This window comes from Drosophila ficusphila, unplaced genomic scaffold (genome assembly GCF_018152265.1).
Source record: "Drosophila ficusphila isolate 14025-0441.05 unplaced genomic scaffold, ASM1815226v1 contig_414, whole genome shotgun sequence".
NCBI classification, from domain to species: domain Eukaryota; kingdom Metazoa; phylum Arthropoda; class Insecta; order Diptera; family Drosophilidae; genus Drosophila; species Drosophila ficusphila.
The window spans coordinates 21,357,650-21,382,414 of record NW_025064328.1 but is presented as its reverse complement, the minus strand read 5'-3'; the positions used below and the strand labels follow the sequence as shown (position 1 = coordinate 21,382,414).

The 24,765-nt window shown below is 37.0% G+C and overlaps 1 protein-coding gene across 3 annotated transcripts in view; it reads left to right on the top strand.

Annotated features, from left to right (window-relative positions):
• LOC108101728 (guanine nucleotide exchange factor DBS) overlaps positions 1-24,765 on the top strand; it is a 240,935-nt gene that overhangs the window by 206,782 nt on the left and 9,388 nt on the right. For all 3 annotated transcript variants that reach the window (XM_043208208.1, XM_043208209.1, XM_043208207.1), the window contains 2 exons: positions 15,070-15,150; positions 22,346-22,456. In XM_043208208.1, the coding sequence (XP_043064143.1) occupies positions 15,070-15,150; positions 22,346-22,456 (192 nt within the window). The remainder of the gene's footprint in view (positions 1-15,069; positions 15,151-22,345; positions 22,457-24,765) is intronic.

Genomic DNA, 24,765 nt, shown 5'->3' with positions numbered 1-24,765 from the left:
TTCACTCCATCTCATCTCACTGATTCCGGCCATTGTTGTTGTTAATTTGTCCATTGAAGTTTGTGCATTTCTCCTTAGAATTGTGCTAGTCTAGACGGCTCCCTTAGTGTCCTAACGTCCCATTGTCCTATTCGAGTCCTTCTTGGTATGCCTATGGTCGTCATCGAGGGGGTCTGTTTGTGTTTAGAAATCTCGTATTGGATTCAGTAATCTTTTTGGTGTTTTTAATCGAACTGGTGATTAGCCAGAAGTGAGCTATCCTAAGCTGCCACCTAGCGTTAACTAGGAGCGACGTGGGGGCTCACACTTTGTACCACCACTTGGCGGTAAATATAGTTCCTAGCATCCTCGATGGGGCAGGGCCATCGCAGCGCCATCTGGCGGGGAGATGCGAGAACTTGTACCATGGGGCCTGGGGAGATTTTCTTTTCTGCTGCGATGCTATCTTACGGCGGCGGGGACAATGACTTATGAAGCGTGCTTTCTACTAGTGTCTTGTTGTTGTTCGAGTGTGTATACCAAGTAAATTCACGAAAGTTATATTATCGTGTCCATAGTAACGTGGACGAGGGGTATTAGACCATTATAGAATTGGTGGAGCTTTCAAAGAAGAACCATTTCTTTTTCGAGGGGTAGCCTGCTGGTCCACCAGGCCCCCAAAAGCTTTTAATTAATAATTACAAATCCAAATTTAAATCGGTACAACATGAAGCCATTATTCTTTATAACGACTTCGAATTTGTTGGAAAAACGTTGTTCTCTAAATATACATAAGATGCGTCTGATATCCATTTACACTGCCCCGGAAGAGAAATTCAAAGTTAACAAGAAAGGAAGCTAGCTTCGGCAAGCCGAAGCTTATATACCCTTGCAGTCATTAAATATGTCGAACAAAACGCATAAAAGCTAGACAACATCGAAGCTAAGACGATTTTTCTATTCATTTTCCATATTTTCGACTATAGATCATATGGGAGCCATATGATATAGTGTCCGATTTTGATCCAATTTAATTCGTAATTCAAGAGTCGTAAGAAAACTCTATATTCCAAAAATCGTACTTGTATGATGAAAAACAACGATGTTATAATTTTATTTCCGTTATTTCCATATAGATTTTTCGATCTTTCCTATGGTAGCTATAAGATATAGTTGAACGTTGTTAAAAAACTTGATATTCAAAAAATCATGCTCGTGGGATAAAAACAACGATGCTATCAATTTTTTTCCATTAATTCTATACATATTTTTCGATCTCTCCTATGGCAGCTATATGATAGAGTTATCCGATTTTGTTCAAATTTAATCCGAAATTCAATAACAGTTAGAAAACGCCATCTTAAAGAATTCAAGTGGATCTGATCAAAAACAACACAGTGAGAATTTTTTATTTCATTCTCTCGTATGGGAGCTATCCGATATAGTCGGCCGATCCGGCTCGTTCCGACTTATATACTGCGTGCAATAACTACACACCTTTTGGGAAAGTTTCAGCAAGATAGCTTTAAAACTGAGAGACTAGTTTGAAGAGAAACAGACAGACGGACAGACGGCCAGACGGACAGACGAACAAATGTACAGACGTATTTCTATTCAGATCGTGATGCTGATCAAGAATATACATATAGTACTTTATGGAGTCTGAGGTGTCTCCTTCACTGCGTTGCAAACATCTGACTGAAATTATAATACCCTTTTGCTCTGCAAGGGTATAAAAACAAGCTATAACGATGGATAATGAATTACATAATACCTATGTAATTTAAAATTTTGGTTGGAAATAACTTGTTATAGATTTTTGTCGAACGAATGAGTCCGGATAATCGGATGTTCAGATAATCGATGTTCGGATAATTGGGATTCTACTGTACATTTTGGCTAAATTAGAATTATCTCAAATGAGGTGATATAAGTTTGTGTTTTTAAGAAATAGTATTATTATTAATATGTTTGGTAATGTGAGGTTTTAGATGTATTTTAGTGGATTGGTGTTTTTAAATATTAGTTGTCTTTGGCAGTTTAGTGACTTGCAGTTAGTCAGTAAATGATTAATTGATAAGGCACCGTTGGTATCATTGCAGAACGGACAGGTCCTGGTTTCAGTTGGGTCCATATAGTATGTGTAATTTTTGTGTGTCCAAGCCTGAGCCTTGTTATTATTACGCTAGGGCGTCTGCAAGTTCGTTTCGTAATTTAAATTTATTATTGTTTTTTTGTAGAAGATTACGGGCCTTTGAAATATAGTATTCGCTGTTGTGTTGTGTTCGTCTTTTGTCTTAATTTCTGTAAATTGTAATATGAAAATTTTAGGAGGGTTACTTTTATTGTCGAATTTATTAAGCGATGTGTCTATTTTTAGAGGGCTTGTGTTCCAGGGCGGTGTGGTTTGTGTAGGTGGTGTTAATTGTTTAAATGGCAGTTGGTGGACTTGTAAGTATTCTTTAATACGAAAAAATTCTCGTTAAACTAGATAATATTTTTCATACCATGAACTACGATAAAAAGAAAATATCAAAAAATGACAGAATGGCAGCGTTTTAAAAAAAAAAAAATCGAATTTTAACCAAAATTTTGGTCGTTTTTGGCCTGCCAAAATTCGATTTTTGATCGGATCAAAAAACCGATAGTTCATGGTACGTAGAACTATATAAAGAACATGTAAAAAATTTGGTAGTGATCGGATCACTAGTTTTTGAGTTATCACTGCAGCAAATTTGGAAAATGCGGTTTCGAGAAAAACGTGTTTAAAGATAAAATGATCGTTTGCACTGTTATGAGAGCGGCTGCTCTTTAAATTGTTATAACTCAAAAACTATTTGAGATATCGATTTTAAATTTTAATATGTTATTTTTAAAGGTGTAATCTACTGAAATATTTAAAAAAAAAAATTTTTGATTTTTTTAAAACTTCACACTAGTTGTGCCCCTTAATGATTTTTGATGTAAGGAACTCTCGTCTGTCTTCTAAGGCGTCTGCATTTGCTTCGTAAAGTATGTTTTTTGATGAGGTGGTTCTGAAGGCTCCGAGGGCAGTTCTAAAGGCTGTGTTGATTGTTGACTTTACTTTGCGCAGAATTGTGTACGGGCAGTAGCCGTAGATTGGAAGTCTGCTTTCGAGACGATGGTTGCATTTGTACGTTTAGGAGTGTAGATGTGTTGCAGTTAAACTTTGCGCTTGAGATTCATTTTATTACGTTAATATACTGTTTGAGGTTGTTGCTTAGTAGTTCCGTGTGGGTTTTCCATCTGTATTTGTTATTAAAGTGGAGACTAAGGATTTTTAATGATGTTACTTCTTGCATTTGCGTGTTTCCTGTTGTTATGGTGCAGTTACAATTATGTTTTCTGCAAACATGGAGGTTTGTGGCTCCTGAGTATTCTGCCCAGTCTGTAATAGTGGATATTATCGGATTTATATTTACATAGGTTTTTTTTGTTTTTTAGATTTAGGATGATGTTGAAGTCATCTGCGTATGCGCTTAGGCTGATGTTCGGGTGAAGTGTGAGCTTTTCTGTTAGTGAGTTATATGCAATCACAAACAGGACCACGGAGAATGGGGAGCCTTGAGGAATGCCGTTTTGCATTGGTTGAAAGGAGGAGGTGTCAGAGTCAATGCGCACGAGTAGTTTTCTATTTGTCATAGTAAATAATTTCTGGGCCAGTTTTCCAGGTTACAAGTTGGTCAAGTATAGAGTGGATGCCAATCAGCGTTGCCAGTTTTTTTTTTTGCCAAGTCGGGACTTAGGAACTTTTTTAGTGAAAAAAGCGGGACTCTTACGTCGAAAGCGGGACATAATAAAAAACGTATATAACCAGAAGTTTTTAAAATATTTACTGCTTCACTGCACTAAAACAAAGCAGTAGTTCCACGGCTTCCCGAAGTACTCCTTCCGCAGGCCCAGCGCTGACCGGCGCCACTTGCACTGGTCATCCAGTTGAGAGAGACCCATGGCTTCCAATTGGGAATCTGCAGGACCGCAGAATATGTACTTCTGCTCAGTAGTTATTGGTGGGACAATGGGGAGAAACAAACCTGCCAGCTGCGAGTAGTACAAAATATATCTGGTTAACAGACAGTTGACAGTGGGGAGCAGCGTTGCCAGTTTTTTTTTTAGCCAAGTCGGGACTTAGGAACTTTTTTAGTGAAAAAAGCGAGACTCTTACGTCGAAAGCGGGACATAATAAAAAACGTATATAACCAGAAGTTTATAAAATATTTACTGCTTCACTGCACAAAAACAAACGGAAATCGTTATTCTTTCGTTGATAACACTGTGCGACAAAATTTAACAAAATCTTTGTTTAAAATACTTTTTTGATTGTTTTCGGTTAAGGTGCATAAATTATGCACAAAAATATTTATGCCACATTTTAAGTGATACGATTTCTTTTTTCATGGTAAATTTTATGAAATTATTATTATGAAAATAATTAACACCAAATATTATTTTTTTTTTTACTTCCAATAAACTATTATGTATTTTTTTTAAAAGTGAATTTTTTTCCTGATTTTTTTTTTTGCTTTTTCAGAGGTATCCTCGTGTAACAAGTTCCATACGTAGCACAGTGGGCGATTTGGTCTCGCTAGCGGCATTTAATTAATAACTTCTAAACTAAAATAGATATCTTTAGTTGGTTTTTTTTCACTGATCAAAGAAAAATCATACAATTTTTTAAGTTAAAAAAAGTTTTTTTTTAAATATTTTTTTATTTTTTTTTTTTTAATAAAAAAAAAAATGTTTTTTAATTTTAAATTTGGTTTTATTTTTATGTTTTTTAAACTTCAATTAATATATTCCATAAACAAACATAATTAAAAAAACGCTAGAATTTTATTCAGAATCATCGGAATCAGACGGCGGCATAGTAAAAATACTAAAATATACTGAAAAAGACCCGTTTTTGCTACTGACATTGTGCCTTAAAAGTACCATAGTTTGAAGGCTAGCATGTACTAGCAGTTCATATTACACACATTGGACGCCACAGATTCACACTTTCGGCTAATAAAAGAGTTAGACTGAATCCACTTGAATCAGATAAGTTCTACTCCACGAAAGACAGGTGTACGCTAATCCGGGCTCGTTGTTAATACACTGAATTACCAATACGTTTTATGAGCTACACATTTATAGACCGGTCACAAACATTATTTTTTTTTGTAATACATACCTTGAAATTAATAAAAAACCAAACTTTTAATAAATTCACTAAAAATTGTAAATTTCCCAGGAACTTGAATTCGATGCGCGCAAACAGGTAAAATTTTGTAAAGCTCTTTGCAAAATCATATGCTGTTTTTGTTCGTTCACAGCTGATGATGAGCTGATCGTAGAGCTTTTAAAATGCTTGGATAAATCTAATCAATGTATCTATTATCGAATCGTGAAAAAAAATCATAGCTTTTTGAAAGTTGAAATTTGAATTAAATGCCGCTAGCGAGGCCAAATCGCCCACTGTGCGTAGTCGCCCAGAGTATAGAGCTGGGAGAAAAAAATTTTAAAGCATTGGTATATTTGCTTAATACATTTTAATTAATAGATATTGAACTTGCATAAACGCTTATAACGGTGAAAAAATATTTTCCCAATATGTGATTATAAGGCTGTGAAATATGCAAAAACGCGCGTTTTTGGGACATTTGAGTGTGCGTAAAAGCTGATTGGCTATTGATATTAACAAATCCACAAACTTATACAGTACAATCCTGTTATAACGACTCCGCTTATAGTGTTCGTCCGGGTATTGCGACGAAAACTCGATGGCTTGATTGGTCCCTTGAAAGTCGCTATAAGCGGATTCCACTGTATTCTTATTTTGATTAGTAGAAGTGAAAAAAAAAAAATCAACTTAAACATTTTTTTGTCGCACAGTGTAATCGTACGTTTTCGTGAAACAGAAAATTATAAGCAAATGAAAATAAGGAATGAGCGAAGAGAAAGAGAGGAAGTCGCAGCCGCACGCGCCTCTCTCACTCCTGAGCGCTTCATCAGCCCGCACGTTCGCGGGACATTTAATTTTAATTTAAAAATCGGGACGTACCGCCAAAATCGGGACGTCTGGCAACGCTGATGCCAATTCTATCGAAGGCCTTTGCGAAGTCTAGTGATATGATAGATGCGTGATTTCTTCTTGAGAGAAATCGTGCTAAAAGATGGTCTATGAGTAGTAGACTGTCTATAGCCGATTTCCCATTTCTGAAGCCAGTTTGACTATTATGGATTAGTTTGTCGTTTCTTACAAACCACCATAGCTATTGTTTGCTATTATTTTGTCAAGTTTAGTGCGATCGGGCGGTATGAGTTAAGCAAGGTTTTGTCTGTGTTTGGTTTTTGGATCGGTATTATTAAGCTATTTTTGTATGTTTGTGGAATGTAGTTGTTTAGTATGGCGTTTTGGAGGTCAATAATTCTGTTGTGATTTTTTGTTTTATCCAGGGTTTTTTATCATTGTGTAGTTGATTCTATCAAGTCCACGTGTGTTTCCTTTTAATGTAGTTAATACTGCTGAATATTCTATTGCAGTTATGGGTTTTTCTATTTCGGTTGCTCTTTTGCTAGGAATATGTAAAAGATGAATAGTATTGCTGAGTGACGTTTGTTTGTGATTAATAAAGGTGCTTGAAAAATTGCTGTCGAAGGAGGTTTCTGAGAAATTTCGGCAGAAGAGCTGAGCAATTTCAAATTTGCTATTAGTGTTTTGTTTTGTGGATGTGTTGAATATACAGTGTATGTGTTTTTGAGGGTTAATGCCGCAAAAGCGTCGGATATTGCTCCAGATCGTTTTGTGTTGGCTGTCCGCTGAGATTTGGGATGTGATTTTATTAATGCTTGCTTTTAGAGTGTGTTTGAGTGTTAGTTTAAATAGGCCCTTTGCCCTTTTGTACTGTACAATGTTTTTTGTAGATATGTCTTTTTTAAGCTCGTTCCATTTTTTCATTTTATCGTCTCGTAGTTTTTTGAGATTGTTGTTCCACCATGGTACGCATCGACGCATTTCCGCGAATGTATCGTATGTTGAAAAATCAAATTTTACAGGAGAAGCTTTTTCTTTATTTTTGTATTTCGGTATTTTTGTGCGATTGCAGTATTTCCATCCAAATGAAAAAAAAATTGTATGGACATAAGATCATTTCGCGCGCACATTGAAGAGCATTGTTACATACGATAAAATTGAAACTTCATTTTTATCGGAACTATAGGGCTTTCAGTTATAATATTTCACAGGGTAGTGAGACATTAGGTGCCTAACAATTTTGTATTAAAATCTCAATTTTCAAAAGAAAAGCGACATACGATACTTTTGCGGAAATGCGTCGATATGATGCTTACCCGTTGGGTGTGTTTGTGGTATTGCCTCGTGAGCGCTCGAAAGGATAATTTTTTGTATTGTTGCAGCTTCTTTGTTTATGTTTGTGCTTGATGGTCGTTGTGCAGAGAAGTTTTCTGTTAGCTTGGTAAATTTATGCTTGTTTGCTTAATCCATTATGAAAGTGGGTTTGTGTGTGGGTGATTGTAAGTTAGCAGTATTTGATGTGAAGAGGTTAGTTATGATGGAAGTGATCGCTTCCAAAAAGGTTACCTTCTGTGCGCCAGGTTCTGTCAATTTTAAGGAGTGGGCTGCCGAAAGTCAGATTGACATTTGTTAGTGAGTTGTGTGTGCTGAAATGTGTTGGGGACTATCATTTAGAAGAATGTAGTTAGATTGTGTTATGTATTTCTCTAGTATTTTCCCTCTATGATTGTTTTGCTTTGAGCCCTTCGAGGTTACTTCTAAGCATACTGCGTCAAAGTCATCGTTTCGGGTTATTTCTTTGGCTTGCAGAGATTTATGAGCAAGGATGGCTACGCCTCCGTGTGACGATGAGGTGTTTTTTTTTCTATTAGGGAGTAATTAACAGGTATATTGAGGTATTTTATATGAGTTTCTGTGTCGAAATCCATGATGAATGTGTCTGTGTCCATGTGTTCAGGTGCAGATTGGGTTGTTGATCGAGTTAGTGTAGGTCTTGTGTGGGTGTTGGTTAAGATGTCGTCGTAGGATGTAGATGGTTTGCTTTGGCGGGTTTCTTGCGCTTTTTTATTATGATTGCTGAGTGTTGATGTTGTTCATTTGCTTGGTGTTATAGTGTTGGTTAGATTTTTTGATACAATTGAGGCGAAGCTTTTGGGAAGTGGATGGTTATGGCGAGTGTGGTATATTGTAAGTGCTGTTTTGTGATCGACTTTTTCTGTAATTTTAATGTTTCTTAGTTCTTGTTGTTTTTTGAATGTTGGACAGTTGCGGTCTAGTGGGCTGTGTTTGGAGTCGGCATCGGGGATGTTTATGCAGTTTATGCAGCTTTTTTCATAGTAGCATGTCTCATTCATTTCTGTGTGAACTTTATTAGAACAGTTCCTACAAAGTTTATTAGGGTTCTTACAGGTTGGGGTTGGGTGTCCAAAGCGTAAGCATCTCATGCACCTTAAGGGCATCGAGATATATGGGCGTATGCGTATTTTTTCGTATCCAATGTTAAGGTATTCTGGGAGGGTAAGCGAAGCAAATGTAATAATGATTAGACCAGTTTCAGTCGTGGATTGATCTTTTTTTTTTCAATATTTTTCGTACTTCGGTGACTTTTTGTGGTTTTAGTTCGTCTAAGATTTCTGCTTCGCTTATGTTGCGAAGAAGGTTGCAATATATGACTCCTTTAGAGAAATTTAGGGTTTTGTGCTCAGAGACAGTTACTTCAATTTTTGCAATTTTGTTTAATTTAAGTAATTTGTTTGCTTGTAAGGTGTTTTTAGTTTTTATCAAAAGGTATCTGGCACGAGTGTTTTTGCAAGACTGCACCTCACCATCGCATGTAAAGTCAATGATAATAAATTTTGGTTCGCCTCGGTTTTTGTTGTACATTGATGTACCACTTCTTATGTCCGGTGGTTTGTCCATTGTTGTAGTTGTTTTCGGGCTGGCGCCCGGCACTTGGATTTTGAGTTAGTTGTTTTTCCTTTTGTTTTTTTTCTGTTTTGTTTTACGAACTTGTTTGTTTTTTTCGGACAAGCAGTGGTTAGTTGTTGTTTTTGGTTGTTTGTAGGTAGACTACGAGAGCTCAATAGCAAAACGTCTTTTCTCTGCGATGTTTGAGATGATACTGTTATCAAATATGTAGTTGACATACGAGAGATTGAAAAAAAAAAAATATTAATCCGTTGTTTTTTATCATATCCACTTGATTTCTTCCAGATGGTGTTTTTTTATATAAAAACAAAAAAGGAAGCTAGCTTCGGCAAGTCGAAGCTTTAATTCCCTTGCAGTTATCAAAAATGTCGAACAAACTACTATAATACTATAATAGCTAAACAATCGAAGCTATAACGACTTTTCTATTAATTTTCCATATTTTCGACTATTGTTCAGATGACAACTATGTATATGATAAAGTCGTCCGATCTATAAAAATACGCGCGTAGTCCCACCACCCGCCCAACCGACCGAGGGGCGACAGCCGTATATCGTACGGCACGATTCGCGAGCATTTGGTCGCGATTTTAAAAGAAAACAAGAAAGGAAGCTAGCTTCGGCAAGCCGAAGCTTATATACCCTTGCAGTCATCAAGTATGTCGAGCAAAATGCATAAAGGCTAAACAACATCGAAGCTTAGACGATTTTTCTATTCATTTTCAATATTTTCGACTATAGATCATATGGGAGCTGTATGATATAGTTGTTCGATCTTAATTAAATTTAATTCGTAATTCAAGAGTTGTTAGAAAACTTTATATTCCAAAAATCATGCTTATCTAACAAAAAACAACGATGTTAACATTATATTTCCGTTATTTCTTATAGATTTTTCGATCTTTCCTATGGTAGCTATAAGATATAGCTGTCCGATTTTTATGAAACTTTTTTCTCAATATAAGGGTTGTTAAAAAACTTGATATTTAAAAAATCATGCTCGTGGGATAAAAAACAACGATGTTATCAATTTATTTCCATTAATTCTATATATATTTTTCGATCTTTCCTATGGCAGCTATATGATAGAGTTGTCTGATTTTGATAAAATTTAATCCGAAATTCAATAGTAGTTAGAAAATGCCATATGGAAGAAATCAAGTCGATCTGATAAAAACTACGGCGTAAGATTTTTTATTTCATTCTCTTGTATTGGAGCTATCCGATATAGTCGGCCGATCCGGCCCGATCCGACTTATATACTGCGTGCAATAGCTACACAACTTTTGGGAAAGTTTCAGCAAGATAGTTTTAAAACTGAGAGACTAGTTTGGGCAGAAACGGACAGACGGACAGACGTACATACATATTCCGATTCAGATGGTGATGCTGATCAAGAATATATATACTTTATGGGGTCTAAGGTGTCTCCTTCACTGCGTTGCAAACTTCTGACTGAAATTATAATACCCTTTTGCTCTGCAAGGGTATAAAAAGGAAAAAAATTAAAAACGAAGCAAAAGTTAATTTTATTTTAATTTAAAATTTAACGATCTAATTTCGTGCCAGAAATGTTATTATTAATCGCTTTAGGAGCTGCAGAGAGTCTGAAGAAGATACTATAGAAAACAGTCTATTATAGTCCGAACAAAGTACCCTGAAAGGCTCATGCACGTCATAATTAGATTCACAAAGATTTAAAACTAAAGGAACATAATTTCTAGTAAATCTACTTGGAACCGAGAAATTTAGTCTACTTTACAAGTAAGCACTGTCAATTTCACCACGTACAAGGTTATGAATAAATATAGTACCAAGCATCGTTCTACGGTTAGTGAGGGAGGGCAAGTTAATGAGGAGCTGTCTATGAGAATAGGATGGTAGGAATAGGTTTGCATTCCAGTTTAGGCAGCGTCGGGCAAAAATTAAAAAGTTTTTTTTTTACTGGTTCTATGCGATCAGCATGTACTCCGTATTGGGGACTCCATACGGGTGCCCCATACTCAAGAATTGGTCGGACCAACGATATAAATAAAGTCCTGGTAACGTAAGGATCCTCAAATTCCTTCGACCATCGTTTAATAACGAAACCCCTAGCTTTATTAACCATGTTCGAAATATGAAGAGAGAATTTAAGTTTAGGGTCCAAGAGGACGCCAAGATCGTCAACAAGCGTTATTCTTTCCAAGGTTCCCCCACCTAGCGAATAGGTGACATTATGCGGATTGACTCGACAAAACGTCATCAGCTTGCACTTGGAGCTGTTTAAATTCACTAAATTGTCGTGAAAAATTTTGAAAATTGTTTAGGGCTGCTTGAAGATTTGAATGACGGCAGAATTCATTATACTGCAGACACAGTTTTACATCATCCGCGTACATAAGTACGCGGGAATGTGCAATGACCAATGGAAGGTCAATAATGAACAGGGTAAAAAGTAATGGATTTAGATGAAATGTAATTATATATAGAGAACACTCTATATTCCAAAAATCATGCTTGTCTGATTAAATGTTATAATTTTCTTTCCGTTATTTCTATATAGATTTTTCGATCTTTCCTATGGCAGCTATATGATAATGTTGTCGGATTTTGATGAAATTTTGTTCTCGATTCAAGAGTTATCAAATAACAATGACGTCATAATTTGTTTTCCATTATTGTATAAATATTTTTCGATCTTATCTATGGCAGCTATATGATAGAGCTATCCGCTTTTGATAAAACTTAATCCGAAGTTCAATATTAGTTAGAAAACGCCATCTGGAAGAAATCAAGTCAATCTGATTAAAAACTGATGAGGGGAGAATTTCCGTAGCCCGAATGTACATTTTACCAAAACGCATTGTTTCTACTGAAATATTAATAATTATTTATTGACCGCGACTTCGCGCGGTGATCTTTCTGTGACGGCTAACTTTACTCGACTCATTAATATAGCTTAACAGTTAATTCTCTCAAAGCTCTCTCTGCTGATGTTATTCTTACATACTGTTGTTTACATACATATGTTAATAAATGGGATTATTGGAACTAATTTCAACACCTCTCCTCAATGTTACCATGATAAATGTTTATCAATACAATATTTACATAATATTGATAAGATTAATCAATTTCTCATGTTTCAGTTTTGGCAAATTTTTAGTTAACATATCGACTATCATATCGTGGGTTGATACATATTTCAATTTAACATCGCCTAGCTGGATAACTTCCCTAATAAAATGATACCTTATATCGATATGCTTTGAACGTGCATGATATGCTGGATTTTTTGCCAAGCTCTGAGCGCTGAGATTGGCTCCGTAGAGGAATGTTGGTGTATCCTTGCTTCCACAACCGATCTCGACGATTAAACGTCTCAAATGTAAAGCCTCTTTTACAGCTGATGACAGCGCCATGTATTCTGCCTCCGTGCTGCTGAGGCAGGACAAAAGCTGTCCTGCTTTTTCGACTTTCAAGAAATTGGTCCTCCTGATAAAAGGAAAACATATCCTATGTACGATCGTCGGTGGCTGGCGTCGCCGGCCCAGTCGGCATCAACGTACTGCACTGGTCATAGACAACGTTATATTCCTTCCTTGGTCGCCCCGACTTGCCGGTCCAAATGATTCTAGGCCTCCCTGGCCCGATTCTGCCTGCCTCTCCTTCAGGGTGTTCCTGCACCTTATCATGCTGGTCGCGATCTTCTTTACATATTGGAGGAGCATACACAAATCTCATTACGTTATTATCGGCCAAAATTATGTCTTCCACTCGCGGAACATAATTGGTAAAAAGACTTCGAGCGCAACATACATATATGAGCCGTAGCTCCGCTATCAAGGCACCAGCTAGAGGCTTCTAGCTCTTGTACGTCACTCGCAGGTACTACTGTATACGATCTGTTCCTGCTGTGTCTCCTTTGACTGCTCGTTCTTGACTTGCCTTTTACAGTGATTCTTATAAAGCCCACGCTGTCCGCAATAATAACATTCCACGTTGGATTTGTCTCTTCTCCTGTTCTTTGTGCTGTCCGGCTGCAACTTAGCATGAAAAGCTAACTGTTCATTTTCCGATCTTTCTCTTGCTTCGCTATTCCTTCTTTCTCCTTCTGCAAGCAGTTCAACCTTCAACACATCTACCAAGGGCAAACTATTCCGCGTTTCCATGGCTATTACGAAATTTTCAAATTCTCTGCTCAAACTCGACAGTAATATTATTGCTGCTAATTCGTCACTTAACTTAATATAAACTTCACTGAGTTTGTCCACTCTCTCGCAGAACGAATTTATGTGCTTTATTATGTCGCCACATTCTGCCTTCTACGCATTCCGAGTAATTTCTTATATAGTGATACTTTCCTTACTGGCCCGCTTGGCTGGTGAACATCTTTGAGTTTTTGTCAAGCGCTCCCGGCCGTGGCACAGCTCTTAAGATAACCCAGCTGTGTCTCCTTTACGCTTAATGTTATCATAGCTAATGCCTTCTGATCGAGTCCGTTCCATATTTCGTCATCTTTTTCTGGCCGCTGCCCCTGGATCACCTTCCAGACCTCTGCATGGACCCGCACACTGCGCATTTGGATTACCCAGGTGTCATAGTTCCCTGTATCCAGTTTATCGATCTGATACATGGCGCTCATGTTGACGTAACTCCCGTTATCCCACGGCGAAAAAATGAACTACCGTTTATATGTACTTTTACGCAAAGAAAAAACTAGGCTCTGGGCCCATAACCTGATGAGGGGAGAATTTCCGTAACCCGAATGTACATTAAACCAGGACGTGTTGATTCTACTGAAATGTTAGAATAGAAAGTAAATATTTGAAAAATGTTAGTATAAATCGCTTTGTAAAAGTAGAGTCCGCATTTTGGGAACCGCATTGTAGCGAAAATGCATTACAGAAAACCCCGTTGAAGGAGGTTTACCTGTACTGTACGTAATAAAATTATAATACTCTCTGCAAGGGTTTAACAAGAAACCTCGAGGTTTGTTGGCGTTTCACTTTTCATAAAACTACTTTCACATCGTAAATTGAGTTGGCATATATAATCCCAATATTTGAGGTCTTTTAGTTACCAAAATTATTACTAGATTCATATTATTAATGAACAAGAAAGGAAGCTAGCTTCGGCAAGCCGAAGCTTATATACCCTTGCAGTCATTAAATATGTCAAACAAAATACATAAAGGCTAACAACATCGAATCTATGACGATTTTTCTATTATTTACCATATTGTTCATATGACAGCTATATGATATAGTCGTCCGATTTTGATAAAATTTAATATGTAACTCAAGACTCATTAGAAAACTCTATATTTCAAAAACCATGATTGTCTGATGAAAAACAACGAGGTTATAATTTTATTTCCGTTATTTCTATATAGATTTTTCGATCTTTCCTATGGCAGCTATATGATATAGTACTCCGATTTTTATGAAATTTTTTCTCGATTTAAGAGTATTTCAAAAACTTGATGTTCCAAAAATCATGCTCGTGGCATTAAAAACAACGACATTATAATTTTTTTTCCATTATTTATATATATATTTTTTGATCTCTCCTATGGCAGCTATATGATAGAGTTATCCGATTTTGATAAAATTTAATACGAAATTCAATAGCAGTTAGAAAACGCCATCTGGAAGAAATAAAGTCGATCTGATCAAAAACAACGGAGTGAGAATTTTTTTTACAATCTCTCGTATGGGAGCTATCTTATATAGTCGGCCGGCTCGTTCCGACTTATATACTGCGTGCAACAACTACACAACTTTTGGGAAAGTTTCAGCGAGATAGCTTTAAAACTGAGAGACTAGTTTACATAGAAACCGACAGGAGGACAGACGGACAGACGTACAGACGGATTTGGATTCTGATCGTGATGCTGATCAAGAATATATATACTTTATGGGGTCTGAGGTGTCTCCTTCACTGCGTTGCAAACTTCTGACTGAAATTATAATACCCTTTTGCTCTGCAAGGGTATAAAAATTCTGTATCACCATCAATGACTTTTTCACAGTATAGGAACCTTAGCTTGTACTTTTTTAATAAGTTTTTTTTTGAAAAAATTAAATATTGTTATTTAAAAATAATTGTTTACCACTACCCTTTAAATTTTGTTTTTTCAGGCTAATGATAAGCAGGACTGGAGAACAAGACGCAGCAATGGTATCCCGTCTTTAGAAATCACTGATCAACAAAATCAGCAGGTAATTAAAATCTTGCGAAATCAAATATTTATCAAGTGGCTCTTACGATATCACAAGGCGAAGCCATCTTTCCTTTAAATAAATAGATGTTTAGATTTTTTGCGCCGAGTTCTGTTAAGTGTTTTTTTTTAATATGAGGTGAAGTTCTTAACAAAGAGAAATTATGACGGTTTTCTTGTGATAGCTATATTAAGAATAAAAAAGTCTTATAAAATTTAAATTGATAATTAAATTATCTCGTAAAAATCCCCCCACCTATGTCGGTGCATATGCATAAACTTCACCAATAATACGTCACGAACAAATAAAAAATCTTATTCTCCTGGCAATTCCGAAATCATCTATCGTCCCAAGTAACTAACTATCGAAGATAGTTCTGCTTAAGAATGTATTTATTTGCACGTACAAGCAATAAACTTGAACGTACGGGACGTCCACAGGAAAGTTTACAGCACAGAAATATCTGTATTGACTATCAAGAAAACATTATAAGAAACAAGAAAAGAAGCTAGCTTCGGCAAGCCGAAGCTTATATACCCTTGCAGTCATCAAATATGTCGAACAAAATACATAAAGGCTAAACAACATCGAAGCTAAGAGGATTTTTCTAATCATTTTCCATATTTTCGACTATAGATCATATGGGAGCTATAGTTGTCCGATTTTGATCAAATTTAACTCGTAATTCAAGAGTCGCAAGAAAACTCTATATTCCAAAAATCATACTTGTCTGATGAAAAACGATGTTATAATTTTATTTCCGTTATTTCTATATAGATTTTTCGATCTTTCCTATGGCAGCTATAAGATATAGTTGTCCGATTTTTATGAAACTTTTTTCTCCAATATAAGAGTTCTTAAAAAACTTGATATTCAAAAAATCATGCTCATGGGGTAAAAAACAACGATGTTATCAATTTATTTCCATTAAAATAATTTTATAAAATTAATAACAAGTCTAATTTCTAAAAATCATGATTCTCGATGAAAAACAACGATGTTATCATTTTCTTTGCGTTAATTGTATATAGATTTTTCCATCTTTCCTATGGCAGCATTATGATATTGTTGTCCGATTTTTAAGACATTTTTTCTCGCTTTAAACCTCGGTGTTCTAAAAATCATGCTCGTGGGATAAAAAAAACGTTATAATTTTTCGCCACTATTTTTATTTATATTTTTCGATCTTTCCTATGCCAGCTATATGATATAGTCATCCGATTTTGATATCGGATGGCTGGACCGGATCGGGCGACTATATCGGATAGGTCCCATAGGAGAAAAAAAATTATATCTCTAACTTCTTTAGTTAAACAGGCCAGTAATTAACAATATTTCTTAGGAAATCAACCTCTTGTTTATTCACACTCTTCTATAGTTTTCTAGGTTATGTAGGGATGTTTTTAATTCGATACAAACGATATGATATTTAAGGAGCCCTCCTACTTGGCGGGTATTTTTAAATTCGTAACACTTAACTTCAACACTTTCCCTTGTAAGAATTTGAAAATAACATTTCAATTGACAAACTTGAAAATCTTATGATTCTATATAAAGCAAAGTATATAGTGGTTTTCTCCTTCAGAAGAGTCCAATCTTGTTGCAAAGAATCCGTAGACGAGTATTAAGAATCGGCTTTGTCATCATATCTGCGAGTTGTTCCTCAGTCGGGATTTGCTCGATTCCAAATTCTCCCTCAGAAATTCTTTCCCTGGAAAAGAAATGCTTGTTGGCTATTTGCTTTGTCCTGCGATGGAATTCCGGGTTTTGAGCCAGACTCATGGTCCGTAGCATTGTCGACCTGAAGAATTGGGGCTCCGTCCAATCTGTCGATTTCCTGCAACAATCTTTTAAGCCTAATTATTTCTTTTGCAGCTTTATTGGCTGCTACTATTTCAGCCTCTTTATAAACATGATCATGATACCTGATGTAGATCTCCCAGTCTTCGTGCAGGCACCAAAGTCTGCATCACTGTAGCATTCGAGGATTCTCTTCTTTTGTTTTCGATAGACTATCCCAACGTTGATAGTTCCTGAAATGTAACGGTAGACCCTCTTAACTTGTGCAATATTTTCGTTTGTTGGATTCTCAAGCGTTGTTGAATGAAATCCGATGCTGAAAGCCAAGTCTGGTCTAGTTCCAAGCATGAGGTACATAAGAGCTCCGATGGCTTGGCGATAAGGGAACGCAGTGGTCTCTGACTCTTTTCCTTCTGTCGAAATTCTAAACTCTAGAGAAGTGGGGTTCCAAAATCTTTCTGGCATATCCTTGTTTACTTATTTTAAGTCAATTTTCTTGTTTCTTGATTTCGAGTCCCAAGAAGTACTCAGCCTTGCTTGAGACAATTTTGAACTCCGATTTTAGCTCATTCAAAAATTCTTCCAAGTCTTGAGTATCTGTTGCTGCGGCGAGTCCGTCATCTACATAAACGACAAGTAAAATCTTTTTGTCATTTCTTTCCCTGATATAAAGACATGCATCCGCCTCGCTGACTTTAAAATTGTGTTTCCGCAGGAAACCTCCGAAGCGTTCTTGCCAACATCTTGGCCCTTGCTTAAGCCCGTAGAGCTCTTCTTCAATCTGCAAAGAAGCTCCTGTCCTTGCTCGTATCCCTCTGGTTGTTGCATGTAAATTTCCTTGTCGTCCAATTCACCGTATAAAAAGCTGTCGAGACGTCAAACTGGACCAAAAACATATTATTTTTGGTTGCAACGCTCAACACTGAGCGGATTGTTTCCATTCTTGCAACAGAGCTAATCGTTTGGTCGTAATCAATCCCTTGTTTCTGAGCGAATCCTTTTATGACCAAACCAGCTTTGTATTTGTCAATGCTTCCGTCGAAATGAGTTTTGACTCGATAGACCCACTTGCACGGGCAGTCTAGTTAAGTTCCAAGTTTCATTTTGATGCAAGGAATCAATTTCCCTCCATTGCCCTTTTTCACTCGACCTTGCTGTTGATGGCTTCCTAGAAGGATCCTGGACTCTCAGCTGCTGCTATGTAGTTATCCGATCTCTTCAACTTTGAACGATCCCGCAACCGCATTGAGTGTAAGTTTCTCTTGTTGCTTTCTTCGTCGAAACTTATTTCTTCTCCGGTTTCGTAATTATCTTCGCTTTCTATTTCGGCTGCATCTTCCTTTAAGTCTTGCTCCTGAAGTGTGTCTCGTCCTCTGGTGCAAATTTGCGTGTTCTTCTTTCTTGTCTTCTACGTCGTCCTTGGAACCAAGATCTTGAAAAGGTAGGTTTTCTTCTTCAAATTTTACGTCCCTCGACGTGTCTACTTTGTGCTTCTCTGTCGTAACCCACCAGGTACTACTTTTCAGATTTTTCGTATTGAAAACGTAGACTGCTGTGCTGACCAACTCGGCCCAAATTGGTTCTGGAAATTTGATTTCTGGATTAGAATACTTAAAAGTTCTCGCCATTTAGACTACCGTTCGATTCTCTCTCTCGATACAGCCGTTTTGTTCTGGAGTATAGGGAGCGGTGAGTCGAAAAGTTATACCACCTTCCTGGAGAATTTCTCTGACTCCTGCACAGTCAAATTCTCCTCCGTTGCCACTCAGGAATTTCCGAATTGTGTGCCCTTGTTGCTTGGCATAAGAAACCATGTGTCGTAGCACGTCATTTACGTCTGGCTTTTGCTTAACGATGTACCCGTATCGAAACCTGGTGAAATGATCCTTAAAAACTACCAGGTACCTCTTCTTCTGGAAAGAATCCTCAAATGGCCCGCAAACATCGCCTGACATCAGTCCCCCCTGGGTTCACCGCTGGTTTCCTTGTTCCGAATGGCAATCGATGCGCCTTTCCAAGGATGCATGGCTCGCAAAAGCTACCCTCTAGCTTGTCTTTAATGTCCATTTCTCCTTTGAGCATATCGTTGATGTGGTTCTTATCCTGATGATCCCACCTCTCGTGGTAGAGTTGGAGAATTAAAGTTCCTGAAATTGCGACGTTGATTTCGTCGTTTCGTTCTGGAAGAATAGGCTCGATCCCTGCACTTTAGATTTTTCCTCCGACTTCTCTGGCACCAACGAAGACAACCTTGTCGCTTATATTGAGAGTGCACTCTGTTGCGGACGACTCAATACGACTACTTGGATTATTGTCTTGGGCAGCCAAAACTGAAAATAGATTCTTCGTTATGTTTGGAATAAACCACACATTTTCTATCGAAAGAAAAATAATTTTTATCATTGCCAAACGTTTTTACCTGTGCCCTGGCCGAAAGCTGATAAGGTTTCGTTTACAGCTGCTCTGATCCATCGACATTTCGTTCTGGAAGAATGGGCTCAATCCCTGCTCTGCAGAGTATTCCACAAACCACACATTTTCTAAAGAAATAAATAGAATTTTTACATTTACAAACGCTTTCACTTTGATTGTGCCCTGGCCCAAAGCTTGAAGGGTCTCATTTCCAGCTGCTCTGATCCAACTCGGATTCTCAATCTTTTCAAAAAACTCGAAATACTTTGCAGTCTTCACAACATGTTTTATTGCACCGTTGTCTATCCACCAGTCGACCTCTGAGTTTGCCTATGCTGCAAACACACCGTTGTGGACTGAGACGAGAGTTAACGTTGGTTCTGCACAATTTTCTTGTTCAGCATTCTGGTTGCTCGGCTTCGGACATCCAAATTTCTTCCATTTTATACAGTTCCTGACCCAGTGCCCCTTTTTCTTGCAATAGTGGCAGGTATCAAATCTTCGACCAGATGCTCCTGAATCCTGACGATGGTCCCTCTTTGATGCAGTAGGAAAAGCCTACTGGCTTTCCTTTTCATTACTATCTTTTGACGGAACGTTTCAAAGGTATTTGGCAAGTCTTTCCCATGTATCGTGAGCTGTCTCCTTGTCCATAATCTTCTGGTACACTGAGTCCGTAACCGCAGTGGTGATCATGTATTTTGTATAGCTGTTGCCTTACCAAAAAAGTCACTCTGCTCCTTGTGCTTATTTTCTATTGCTGTTAAGGCATCTTCTGGCAATGGTTCTGGTTTGACGATCTTTCCGTCCACCGAGAGCACCGTCGTGATAATCTATCAGGTCCGTAATTTTTATTTTCCAAATCGGCCAATCGGTCGCACCTGAGAGCTTCGTAACGTGCTTCGCCAATCCATCGCAATCGATGGTTTTTCTTTTACTTTAAACAGAACAAAACGTTCCTGGGCCCATAACCTATTATATCTTTAACTTCTTTAGTTAAATAGGCCAGGAAATTAACAATATTTCTTAGGAAATCAAGCTCTTGTAGATTCAGACTCTTCTATAGCTTTCTAGGTTATGTAGGTATGTTTTTAATTCGATACAATCGATATCATATTTAAGGAGCCCTCCTACTTGGCGGGTATTTTTGAATTCGTAACACTAAACTTCAACAGTGTCAACTCTTTGCTAAGCCACGGTGAAAAAAATGTAATGGCGCCTTCCATATTATTGCGGGGTTAAAGATCCACCTGTCATTGCCAGATATAAGATGATTAAGTCTCAGAAAGCAATGATGATACGGATCTTCAGGCAGCGTAAGTGGTGTTGCTCTGGAGAGAAATACAACTGCAGGATTTGAGACAAGGCACAAATCGAGTAAACGATCCAATGAGTTTCGAACATAGTTTACCAGACTCAAAGGTATATTAAGTAGACTGTCAACGAATTCATAATATAATTATCCGATTTTGATAAAATTTAATTTTAAATTCAAATGTAGTTAGAATACACTATCTGAAAGAAATAAAGTCGATATGGTAAAAATCAACGCCGTGAGAATTTTTTCTTTCGTTCTTTTCTATGGGAGCTATCCTATATAGTCGCCCGATCTACGGTCTGACTTATATATTGCGTGCAATAGCTACACAACTTTTGGGAAAGTTTCAGCAAGATAGCTTTAAAACTGAGACTAGTTTAAAAATAAAAAGACAGACGGACAGACGTACATACGTATTTCGGTTCAGATCGTGATGCTGATCAAGAATATATATATTTTATGAGGTCTGAGGTGTCTCCTTCACTGCGTTGCAAACTTCTGACTGAAATTATAATACCCTTTACTCTGCAAGGGTATAAAATCAAGAATATATATACTTTATGGAGTCAGAGGTGTCTCCTTTACTGTATAAAAATGCACATAGATTCGATGTTGTTTAGCATTTATGTATTGGGAGTCGAAATAGAAAACCGCCGTTTTTTCTCATAATTTGATGTTTTATTGTCAAAAATTCGCTACAGTCCCATTCTTCAAAATAATTTCCATCCTTAGCCACAACTTTTTCCCATCTTTCTGGCAGGTTCTGAATTCCTCTTCGAAAAAACTGTTTGTCTTTTGACGCGATCCACGAACCGATCCAATTGTTTGTTTCTTTGTAAAAACGAAAGTGCTGTTCGGCCATGCGTCATCAATCGGAAGAGGTAGAAATCAGATGGGGCGATGTCAGGAGAGTACGGTAGGTGCTATAGGATGTCTCATTTTTAAAGTTTCCAGGTATGTTTTCACGACTTTGGAAACATGTTCCACGTACTGTGGCCGTTTTTCCTTTAACACTCGACTCAAGCGAATCACTTGCGTCCGTAAAGGTCTCCCGTGGGGAGGGTTGCAATATTTCGTGTGGAGGGTTCATATTTCGCATCCCCAAACTTATTGACGGGTCCGGGATGCTCCTTATCATTCACTTCATATTCGCCATTTTTAAACTTTTGGAACCGTATCCGACACGTTGTTTCACTTATAAAGCTCTCACCATTAGTTTCTACATCCATTCGACCCGCCTGAGGTTCATTTTTTTTCGAATAAATGCAAAAGCAACAGTTCACGCAAATGTGCCTTGTTCGGCTCAAATTTTGCCATTTTTGCGCACGAACAAAACAAAGCACATCAAGAATAGACAAACGAATCGATAAAGAGTTGTTCACAAATGCCTCAGCTGGGTATGTGACGTTCCTGTGCATACTTTTTTACCGACGTCCAACGCTGGCCCCACCTAAAGGAAAACGGCGGTTTTCAATTTGTACTCTCAATATTTGGTTCGATACATGTATTTGATGACTGCAAAGGCAGTCATCGGCAAGCCGAAGCTAGTTTTCTTTCTTCTTTTTATTGCTGTCCCCTGGCGAAAGAATTAAAAAAAACCATAGTAGTAAACTATTACTTTCAATCTATATGTTTCGGCTACTAGAATAACTTCTTCTTTTCCAGGATACAGAGACACGTTGTCTGAAACGTGGTCATGTGCTCAAGGAACTTTTGGAGACAGAACGCATCTACGTAAATGAAATGGGTTCAATCTTAAAGGTAATACAAAAAAATGTATGTGTTTATTATTTTATTTGTTATTATTATATTATATTAAACTAGCAAGAGCAGCTTCGTCTGTGAATATTAGGCTGCAAACATAGTGCGCGCTGAGACGAAGATGAAGATGAAGACGAAGCTGAAGACGAATTGCTTGCGTTGCGAGTAAGCTAATAGGTTACATAGTGCAAGACGAATTTGTTGCGATTTTATGATGTTACTCGCAATGGATTTCTCTTCAGATGATAAGCTGCTGTTAGATGAAAGTTTATTTTTTAAATTAAAATATAAAATACAAAGTGAATGGAAGAATACACACAATTAATTTGGGAAGAAAAGCATTCGGCGAATTTCATCATGTATTTAATGAGCCTGCGTCAAGATGAAAAAAAGTATACCAGAATGAAAATCAGCACATTTGGTTATATTCTGTTAAAAATTGAAAATCCCAATTATACCTGCAGAAAGGCTAATTGTAACGTTAAGGTAGAACATTATTCAAAATATATTTATTTTTATTCATTTCAATAATTTTAACTTTTCATGTAATAATGTTTCCTGATGAAAGTTACTGGCTCGGCTCCGATGGGGATAAAGCATTATCGGAATATTGAGTTGACGAAGATTCAAATACAGTCGGTAATGGTAAAGATATGTTAGAAGCCTGGTTTTGGATATTTTGAAATTGAAAAGAGCGCCCCACGTTGTTCGCATAGTTATAAACTGATTTTTGCATGTCCATTCTGCATAAAAAGTTCAATTTTTCTTACTTGTGGCAATAAGCTCATAAAAAAGCCATATCCTCATCGTCAGCTGGAATCTTGTTTTTATTTTTCAGCTCCAACTTCTTTTTTTCTATATTGAGGATTTCACCCTCAATGTTGTTATGGATTTTGTTTAAGATCTCTTGGGGTATGTTTTGGGATGGACGTTTCAACTACAAATGTAATGTTATATAATGTCATTTTTTTCATCATATTGCGGCGCCTCTTGATCTGCACTATGCATCGCCTCTATATCTGAACTACTAGAATCTTCGCCAATATAAATGTTTATATCCTTAACATCATGAGTTTTGGGGTGACTAAAATTTCCGGAAGACTGGCGGCACTTTATCTGGTCCTTTATAAAATTCATCGACTCAAAATGAATCCATTGGGAACACATCTCAGTGAGGGTATCAGGTCCAGCGTCGCCAGAACGTTCCGGTGGAAATTTCCTCAGTTCAGTTTGAAACGTGTCCCTCAACTGTATCCATTTTTTTTTTCAAAGACATGACTGAAAAATAAATACATATTTTAATATTTCAGTAGTTACGATAATAACATTGTTTTAACTGGCTTTCTTGTTTTAGATATCTCGCTACTGGCACTTCATTTAGATCTATATCTTTTAACTTTCGAATGGGTGCTTCAACGGTTCGTTCTATTGTGATAGAAAGCGAAGCTTTGTGGACAGTTTTGCAACCTCTAGATATGGCTATTCACACAGAACAAAATTTATCAAAAGTTGCGGATTAGTATTGGAATCTTTGGCAATTTCAAAATTGTGTTGGATCTATTCGTGGAAAGCACATTCGTTTAAAGTGTTCAGTGCATTCAGGATCAATGTTCTAAATTTATAAGAAATTTTTGTCAATAGTGCTGCAGGCAGTAGCAGACGCAAAGTGTAAATTTGTTACCATCGAAGTTGGTGGTTACGGACGGCAAAGTGATGGTGGAACTTTTGCTTCCTTAGCGTTCTACACAATGATAATTCTAGAGACTTAAAGTTTCCGATGGATTCCTATTTGCCCAATACCATCATAACTATGCCATATGCTTATCTTTTTTTTGGACTTCTTCGACCTTATGCCATAAGAAATCTAACATTGGAAAATAAATACTTTATTCGTCGTTTGTCCAGAGCGCGAAGGTGTGCGGAATTAACTCCAAGTGGAGGATATTATGGAAGCCAATTGAAACGACATCACCCAACGCAGAAATTATTGTTTAAGCATTTTGTATACCGCATAATACAATGTTCGATTTACAAAATCTGGACACTCACATGCAAGAGGGAGAAAAATTTATAAGCAACAATTCAAAAAATATATTGGAAAGTTCAAAGAAAAGAGGTCGAATAATCAGAGACACGTTTCGTAGTATGTTTGCAACCATAGAAATGCTGATAGTATTTAAGAATTTGATTTTATAATTATCTTTCTTTGCATTAATATTAATTAAATTACTTACCATCAACATTCAATTCCTTTGAAATGTCGTTTCAATTTTGGTCGACAATGTGCCTATTGTGGTAAAATTTGTTTTGTTGTTCCCATGAAT